The sequence below is a fragment of the Medicago sativa genome, chromosome 2 (genome assembly GCF_051527215.1).
Source record: "Medicago sativa cultivar Bolivia chromosome 2, Bolivia_mono, whole genome shotgun sequence".
NCBI classification, from domain to species: Eukaryota; Viridiplantae; Streptophyta; class Magnoliopsida; order Fabales; family Fabaceae; genus Medicago; species Medicago sativa.
In genome coordinates, this window is record NC_140750.1 from 3,473,710 (window position 1) to 3,483,076 (window position 9,367).

Below are 9,367 nucleotides of genomic sequence, written 5' to 3' on the forward strand. Positions count from 1 at the left end.
TGATTAATTAAAAGAATTAGAGTTTTGGAGGGAAATATTTTAGAAAAAACTTGTAGGATTATAATTATAACTAGACCTCTACCCGTGCGAGCACAAGCAATATTTGTAGAATTATTCTTGATAATTGGTGTACTTTAAAAATATAGTTTTGAATGTATAGATGTGAATGTCTTTGATATTGGTCACACTCTCAATTAGACCGTTTGTGTAAATGAAAGAGCTTTTTTTCAATTTAGAAACAACAAATAGGCGCATGAGTATTTCAAAGAGCCTTTATATGATTTTTAGTGAGTTCATCATCTAAATGAAATGAGTCAATATTAGTGGCGTGGTTTAGTGGGACATGGCTAGTGAAATACAATTAGAAGTGATATGGTTTAGTTGGAAAACTAAATGACTTTTTTGGGAAGTGGTGCATTAGTGATTAGGAGTTTCGGCATTTCAAAGAGTAATATTGATCCGATTGTTAGTGAGTTCAATATTAGTGACATAATTAATTAATTTTTTATTTTGGGATGATACAATTTAGTTCATTTAGTATGTTTTCTTAGTTGAAAAAGACAAATGCTAACAAGTGCCCTCCTAGAAAGTCTAAAGAAGTTTTGTCTTAAAAATTATGCATTCAATACATTGATAGTTTAAAAAGTAAATTTTACTTTATAAAACTTATAAACTGTTAAGTGCCCTTATGACACTTGTTAGCAAAACACTTGAAAAATAGCATCGTAAATAATTCCATAGGGTCGGTCCTAATGTTATTGATGTCTCGTACATATTAATAACATTGTACCCTTTTATTTATTTGAATGTCTTTCTTCTTATATTTTTTTTTTGTTGCAAAATATTTGTTCATAATCAAAGTTTTATAAAAATATATATTTTCAATAAAATTAATCAAAGCAAGTTAAAAGGAATATATGATTTTTATAGTACTAACTAGTACGAAGTAAAAATATCTAGGCTTAATTGCACTTTTGCCCCCTATATTTTGCCAACTGTGCGATTTTGCACCCTATATTTTGCCAATTGTGCAATTTTGCACCCCATTGTTTCAAACGAGCGATTTTGCACCCCATAGTTTCCCCCTTTCTGATTTTGCACCCCAAAAAATCATAAAAATATTCAGTTTTTTTTCCAAAAAATTTAAAAAATCGAAAATTTTTTAAAAAATCAGAAAATATAATCAGATTTTTTTTTAAAAATTCTGGAATTTAATTTTCAAAATACAAAAAAAGTAAATTTTCAAAATTTTAAAAAAAGGTCAGATTATTTTAAAAAAATTCTGGAAAAAAATTTAATTTTTAAAAATCTGGATACAAATTTTAAAAAAAGGTCAGATTTTTTTTAAAATTTACTTTTTTGTATCAAGATTTTTAAAAGGTAATATATTTTTCCAAAATTTACAAATATACAAAATTTACTTTTTGAAAATTTACAAATTTTAAATTTAATTTTTAAAAATCCAAATTTTTTTGTATTTTGAAAATTAAATTTTAAAAAAATCTGACCTTTTTTTTAAAATTTGTATCCAAATTTTTAAAAATTAATTTTTTTTCCTGAGTTTTTTAAAAAAAATCTGTCCTTTTTTTAAAATTTGTATCCAGATTTTTAAAGATTAAATTTTTTTCCATAATTTTTTTAAAAAAATCTGACCTTTTTTTAAAATCTGGATATATGATTTTTTTCTAATTTTAAAAACAATTACTATATTTTCTGATTTTTTTTTCTAATTTTTTAAATTTTTTGGAAAAAAACTGAATATTTTTATGATTTTTTGGGGTGCAAAATCAGAAAGGGGGAAAACTATGGGGTGTAAAATCGCTCGTTTGAAACAATGGGGTGCAAAATCGCACAATTGACAAAATATAGGGTGCAAAATCGCTCGTTTGAAACAATGGGATGCAAAATCGCACAATTGACAAAATATAGGGGGCAAAAGTGCAATTAAGCCAAATATCTAAAAAAACAACTACTAAGTAAAAATAATAATTTTTATGCCCATAAAAAAATGGTGTCCTGAGTTGCCGCATCTTCCGCCCACCCCTGAAATATAATATACCATATACAATATTACATGACTAAGTTGTTACATACAGAAGCATATTTCGTTGCGGTGATATCATAGCAAATGAATCGTAAATTTTGAAATACTGGTATGAATAATATATCTTTTATTGGCACAAGTGAACAATGAGATTTGAACCCTCAAATTAATCGGTCTTTAGACAGATACTAAGTTAAAAAATTTCTATATTTTGTTGGAAAATTGGTCAATGGAATTAGAAAAACAAAAACAAAATTGATTTTGTTACATAAAAAGGTTTAGCTGGATTTTAACAATGAGACAAATATTGCTAGTATTTAGAGAAGTAAAATAACAAATTATCTCATACAATATGCTTAAACTCGTTGAAAGTTATAATCGATGAAGTAACTGAGTTCACTATCACTAATCGATCATTAGCTTTTGGTTACATTAATGACATTGATTCTATTTCTCTTTTAATCAATCATTCTCTTTTATTTTTTAATAATTCATCCACTATTTTCTTTCATATAAAATACACCATGTCTCTGATGACACCAAGTGAAACCCGTGTTTTTTTTTTTTTGTCAAAGTAGCAGTCCGATGTGTCTAGTTCGAACCCGCGAAATATTGTATCACTTAATAAAACGATCTTGAGGTAATTAGATTAACAAATTAATGACAACTAAGTTGTAACGATTATATCACACTTACATTCGACGAATTAAACATTTTGCGGCGGGAAAGAGTTAGTTAGTTTGTTTGTTTGTGTGCAGGAACAGCTTCCCTTGGATCTCATCCATTTCCGTGCTTCGGCGACGATAACCACCGCACGCCGCCATAGCTGCAACCTTCCTCCGCCGTTGTTTTTAGCAAACGAGATTCTGTTTCATCTTCTTCAGTTCATTCTTAGAGACATGAATACATCATCCCTTGGAAGAGACTCAACTACTCCATCACATTCCTCTTTCTCCGGTAACCTTTTCTCTTAATTAACCGTTCATAAACACATTACTTAATCACAATTGTATGGCGTTGCCAGGACCCAGAGCCAGAGGGTTCAAACTTTTAAATTTTTAATTAATAATTATAATATATATATATATATATATATATATATATATATATATATATATAAATAATTTATATTCACCACGCCAAAACTAACACTTATAACATACACAATGCTAAATTCTTGTAAAAAAATACACAATGATGCTAAATGTATACAACCAAAACCAAAAGCCGATCTTGAGATTTTTGATGCCATGAGCAATATTAAAGTTGTGCCCATTTTAATTAATTATTTGAATGTATTTTTTTTTTGGTAGATAGACGAAATAACAAAGCCATTATAAATTCACACACACAAGTGGAGGTACCGGGGTTCGAACCCCGGTCATGGCATCCGGCCTAACAATTTCGGCATTTTGCCAGTTGAGCTAGGACTTCTGGATATTCGAATGTATTTTTACTTGTATTTTTTTGCAAAAGATTCATTTATAATCAAGATTTTATATAAATATATTTTCAATATCATTAATCAAGCAATTTAAAAATATGTACATCTATATAATATTAATTACTAAGTAAAAATAATAAATTTGATGCCTTTAAAAAAATGGTGTCCCAAACTACCGTTCTTCCAACCATGCCTAGGGCCACCCTGCCAAAACCATATAACATACTAGATTATATTCTTATAATTATCCTTTTTGATTTTTTTATGAACCTTTTTTATTAGTTAATAATTATGAATTATTTTTTATATATATTCTACCCATAAAAATGATATATATATCTACCTATGCGATAACAATTCACAAGTTGCAGTTTAGCAAAGCGATTGGGTGTTTTTTCTTCAACTAATATTCACACATTATATTGATTAAAAGACAAATCAATGTAAAAATAAAAGGAAAAATTGAGTTGAAAGCATGTTTACTAGATACCATAGTTAAAAATCAGTACAATTTGCAAAAAAGTGAATGCAGAGAAGTCAAGAAGGTACAAATTCTGCTAAGAGAATGCAACAGAGTTGGTCAGGAGGTTCGGAGTCAAAAAGTCAGGAGGTTCATGGGGGAAAAAATTAAAATTTTATGTGTAATATCTAAAACCCAGGGGATTCAACTGCACCCCCTCAGTCTAATGTGGCTCCGCCACTATCTCTGCATGATGAAAATATTCTTGAGGTTATATCTATATTTTTCATTTCAGATTATTTATTTTTTTATTCTGAATGTAGATTGTAAAAACGACGATGTTTGGTTAAAATTTGTTCCAATTTCATTTTGTTATCTTCGTTATCTATTTGCTTTAATTCTTTGAATCATGATATTCTTCATCTTTAGTAATGATTTCACCGTTGAATAATGTGTTGACTTCACTTCAGGCTTTTAGTTCAAGGCATATTTTAGTTAAGAAATCTATTCCACGGACACCGGACACGACGCAACACTGATCAAATTTTGAGAAAATGACATAATTCAATGTAATTACATGTGTTGGACAAAAATGTAATTCAAATTTTGAAAAAATGAATTGATCTTAACTTGTTTAGAATGAGGTCATTATTGTAGATACCAATGGAATCTGTTTGATGAGAAATGCATGGAAAGAGGAACAACATCCTTCCTTCATTGATTTTATCTCCACTTTCCTCTCTGCTAACTCCTTTCGCCTTAAGTTTATTCCAATCGCTCCGGTATGTCATTTCCTGTTTTAGCCTGTTTTCCCTTCCCGTTCTTTTTATATGGTGGTTCGTCGCTGAAGTTTTGAGGATTTTCCTTGAATTATTTTCAATTGTGGCGGTTTATCCGTGGCCTTCATTTTTGTCACAAACTGGGACTCCAACAATGTGGCTCCAATCTTCAACAGGTTACTAGGCTCTGTTGTTTTGGAATCATTTCTAATGCTTGCGGGTTATAATGTTTAAGCAGCATTTATACTTAGCAAAGAGTTCATGTTTTATTTGATTCTTCTGTTGCAGAGTTCAGAAACTGAAGACTCAATTTTCTCGTTTTTATGTTGTTGTGACACTACCATCAAAAGAGGAAATCGATTCATTCACTCAGTCATATTTCAAGTGAGTTTTGTTAATTTTGTTCTTCTGATTGATTAATGTTAGCTATGTATGCATGACTTGAATAATGTATTAAGAATAAAGATGGTTAGTTAGAGCTAGTAATAAGGAGTATTAGTTACTAGTTAGTGGATGCCTATAAATAGGCCTTGATGTACTCTTTTATTGTAACTTTTCACTCATTGTAACATTTTCATATTCATCAATACAAAGTTAGTTAAGCTTTTCTCTCCTTTCATCCATGGATGCCATGTTTACTAACATGGTATCAGAGCATCAAATCTGGTATCCACCTTGCAGGATATTTTCCGCTGCATTTTCTCGAGAAAATAAAATTTTCTCACGTTCACTTTCTTTCTCGTATTTCACTTCTCTTCGTTTTCTTTACCTTTCTTTCTTGACTCTGTTACAATCTCAAATTGAAATTCAATTTTTCTTTCCTATGATCTTTGTCCAGTACTTCGAATCAGTTTGTGTTCTTGATTTGTTCGATCAATTTCTCTTTTGATCTGCATCTCAATTTCATATTCACATGCAATTCGAAAGTCTTGTTCGAATTCTTCATTCCAGTTTCTGAATCCTTTCGTGATTGAGTTTGTCATGTTGCTATTCTTGATTCGAATCTTGCCCTTTTTGTTTCAATTTTTGTTCGATTTCACTCTTGTCATTTTCCCCAAATCTTAGGGTTTCGAGAGTCAAATTCGATTCCTCTTGTTTTTGCGTTTAATCCTTGATTCATATCGATCTATTTTGTTTTCAATCTGTTCTCGTCATGTCGTCATCGTTCGATCTATAACAGTTTTTTTCCTTCTCGTATTCATTTTTGATTTGTGATTTGAGTTCATCAGCGACGGTGAAATTTCTTGTTCATCGCATCTGATTCGGTTCATATGGCACGATTTCTAACATGATTGTAGACATGAAGCTTCAGTTGACTCAGGTTTTGGAAAAGAAGTTTTGCATAAGCCTTTTTTCGTGCATAAGCAAGTTTACAGAAGCGCGTGAATCTCGTTTCAGAAGCTGTTTTGTTGGTTCAAAAGCTGTTTTGTTGGTTCAGAAGCTGTATTGTTAGTTCAGAAGCTGTTTTGTTGGTTCAGAAGCTGTTTTGTTGGTTCAGAAGCTGTATTCTTCTCAGAAGCTGTATTGTTCAGAAGCATTTTTTGTTGTTCAGAAGCAGAAGCATATGCTGTTCAGAAGCTGTTTTTTTTTTTTTTGTGTTCCTCCCATTTACAATTGCAATTTTCATTGTATTTCACACTCAAATTGGTAAACTTTTCCACTTTGAGTTTGAAGGGGGACATATAGTGTGAAGATAACTCTGTATGTGCCAAGTTGTGGTTCAGTAAAGGTTTCTACAGAAGCGTGTTTTGGTTTGGTGCAACACGTAGGTTAATTTTTTTTTCTGGTACAAAGGATGGACTTTGTGAAGATTGGAAATTTGAAGATCATTAAGAACTTTGGTTCTGCGTGTGGAGATATGTTGGTTTCTGTCAATTTGAAACATCAATGGCAAGCAATAAAGTCTTGGTTTCTCCACAAGATTGAAGACAAATTTGTGTTTGGGTTTCTTTGTTACCAATTAGAGCTGGTTACAAGTGCAATTTGATTGAAGACAAGTTTAGCTCTCATGCTTTGGTTGGATTCTTTACTGGATGTTTGTGATTCATTACCTCTTTCTATTTGGTCCTGGATCGTTATGATTCATTACCTCTTTCTATTTGGTCCTGGATCGTTATAGCTGCTTTTGGCCTCAGCCTTTGCTTATGGTACTATGAGAGTGCCTATTCTATTCTGTTTTGATGGGATGCAGGGCTGCATTCTCAGTTTTGTTATTAGCCTATGCTGGCTTTGATTCTTGTTTGTGCTTCTGTTCATGATGGTTAAGCTATGTTGATAAGCTTCTGTCATGAATGGTTAAGCGTTGTGCTTCTGTCCAAGGATGGTTAAGCGTCGTTTTCTTCTTCTTGTAGCTTCTGTTAATGGTTGTTAAGCGTGACACTTCTTCCATTGATGGTTAAGCGTTGATATTTTTTTTTTCTTGATGATTGCTTCTGCCTTTGATAGGTGGTTAAGCTTGTTGTTGTGCTTCTGTCAAGTGGTTAAACTTTGAGTATAGTTTCTGCTTGGTAGTTAAGCTTTTGCCTTATGGCTTGATGATCATAGCTTCTGCCCTATGGTGGTTAAGCATGTTGCCCTTTGTTGGCTTTGTTGATGGTAGCTTCTGTTAAGTGGTTAAGCCTAGAGTTATGGCTTCTGCTCAATGGTTAAGCGTTTTGCCTTATGGCTTTGGTTAGTTACTGCTTGAGATCAAATATTGGTTGGATTTGGTTTGGTTTGGTGAAGCATTGCTTACATATCTACTTTGTTGGTTCTGCTAGTGATGTTGGTTTTTGTAGTTTGAGTGCTATGTTTTCCTTGCCTACACCTTTGGTACCTCCCGGTTCTGGATTGGTTATTCATACTTGCTGGAAGTTTGTTTTGCTTCTATACATTTGAAGTATTATTGAGGTTATACAGCTGCTGGAGAGCTGTTTTGGTTAGTAGTTGGAGTGCAGATTTTGCAAGATGTTTCTGTTGGAGGAAACAAGTGGTTTGATTGGAAGTCTTCTCTTATGGTGTGCAGCTTTGTATCAGTCATCTTATGCACATCAACTACTATCTTTTTGGTTGTCAAATACTTCTGCATTTTAATTTCCTCTGTTTGGTGTTAACTTTGTAATCCAAACTCAAGCTAAGAGTTCTCTTACCTTGAGTTTGAGGGAGGCTATTAAGAATAAAGATAGTTAGTTAGAGCTAGTAATAAGGAGTATTAGTTACTAGTTAGTGGATGCCTATAAATAGGCCTTGATGTACTCTTTTATTGTAACTTTTCACTCATTGTAACATTTTCATATTCATCAATACAAAGTTAGTTAAGCTTTTCTCTCCTTTCATCCATGGATGCCATGTTTACTAACATAATGAAAGAACATGGATCCTGGTTTGTTATGAATATGTGAAGATTTGGGGTGGTGATTGGCAAGCCTACATTTGTGCCAGTTAAAGACTTTGAGATGGGATTTGAAAAGATGTTAAAAATAGCCCATTCTACTGGAGGTAGAACCTGAAACTTCGTCTAACTATCTTTAATGTGTTGTTACAATTTAATTATAGTTCTTGTTCTCCAACTAATTGCAGTATACAAGCAGCAGAGAATTGAAGAAAAACTGAAAGCTGAGGTGAGGTCAGCTCATTGATTTTACAATAAAATTTCATACGATATAGCTGCTACTAATCACATATGAAGTGAAACTAGCAAATTGATGTGTGAATTTTGTTATGGTTTTGAAGAGGAAGCAGTTGGTGCAAGGAATGAACTTTTACCTTAAAGTTGTTACATCAATCCCAGGCATTGACAATTACGATGCAAATGCGGTAAATCTCTCTACTACAAGGCAACTTTTCAATTTAGTTTTATTTTTACATGCCTCCTTTCATTATTGATTAAGCTCTGAATTCTAGAGTATATACATGTTAAACTTGCTAAAGTATAACTTTCATAAGTAGTTTGTGCATAAGCATTCCTTTTGTTTATTTCCAGATAATAATTGCATTGGTGTCAAAGTTTTCATGCTATGTTAGGCTTGTGCTATTTTCCTACTGGCTGGGGATAGTCTTTACCACATAATAATAACTTTGTTACATGAAAAACCGTATAATAGCCATGCTTATAGGTTGAGTTATTTTGTTTTTCTGATCACTCAATTCAGCTTAGTCAAGCTATTGGTTCTGTCCAAGCAATTGCCAAGGTATCAAAAGAGCAAATTCTGCAGAACACAGATCTTTCTACTGACAAGGCAGAGATGATTTCAAGGTTTCTCAGAGACCCAATGTCTTACTTACGTCCCAAGGCCAAGATCAACTGATCACAAAATAACAAAGGAATCCAGATTTAAGTGATGGGGATATATGTTAATTCCTTCTTCTTTTATTATTAACTTCTGTATAAAATAGTATTTTTAGTTTGTATTTTATCAATTGATAAAATAGTATTCTTAATTGCAATTTTATCAATCGTTAACTTCTATATAAGATAGTGTTCAATTGACAATTTTAAATCTACAATTTTTCATATAAAATACTCATAACTATCAATGATTTTTTAAATCCACAATTTTTTAAAGTTTGTTATAACCATAAAAAATGAATTTTATGTGAAGGAACATACGGTAAAACAGACATGGAAGAAGTCTTTGTTTGTTGTGTTTGTATTGTTCATT

General features: G+C 31.8%; 1 protein-coding gene across 1 annotated transcript; it reads left to right on the plus strand.

Moving 5' to 3' along the window:
* Positions 1-4,823: 4,823 nt before the first annotated feature.
* LOC146943676 (protein PARTING DANCERS-like) lies at positions 4,824-9,367 on the plus strand (the record flags this gene model as incomplete). The annotated part of the gene is made up of 6 exons (XM_085747728.1): positions 4,824-4,903; positions 5,016-5,111; positions 8,110-8,204; positions 8,286-8,326; positions 8,439-8,522; positions 8,858-9,367. Coding segments are annotated over 6 exons (552 nt in total), but the record flags the coding sequence as incomplete, so codon positions are not given.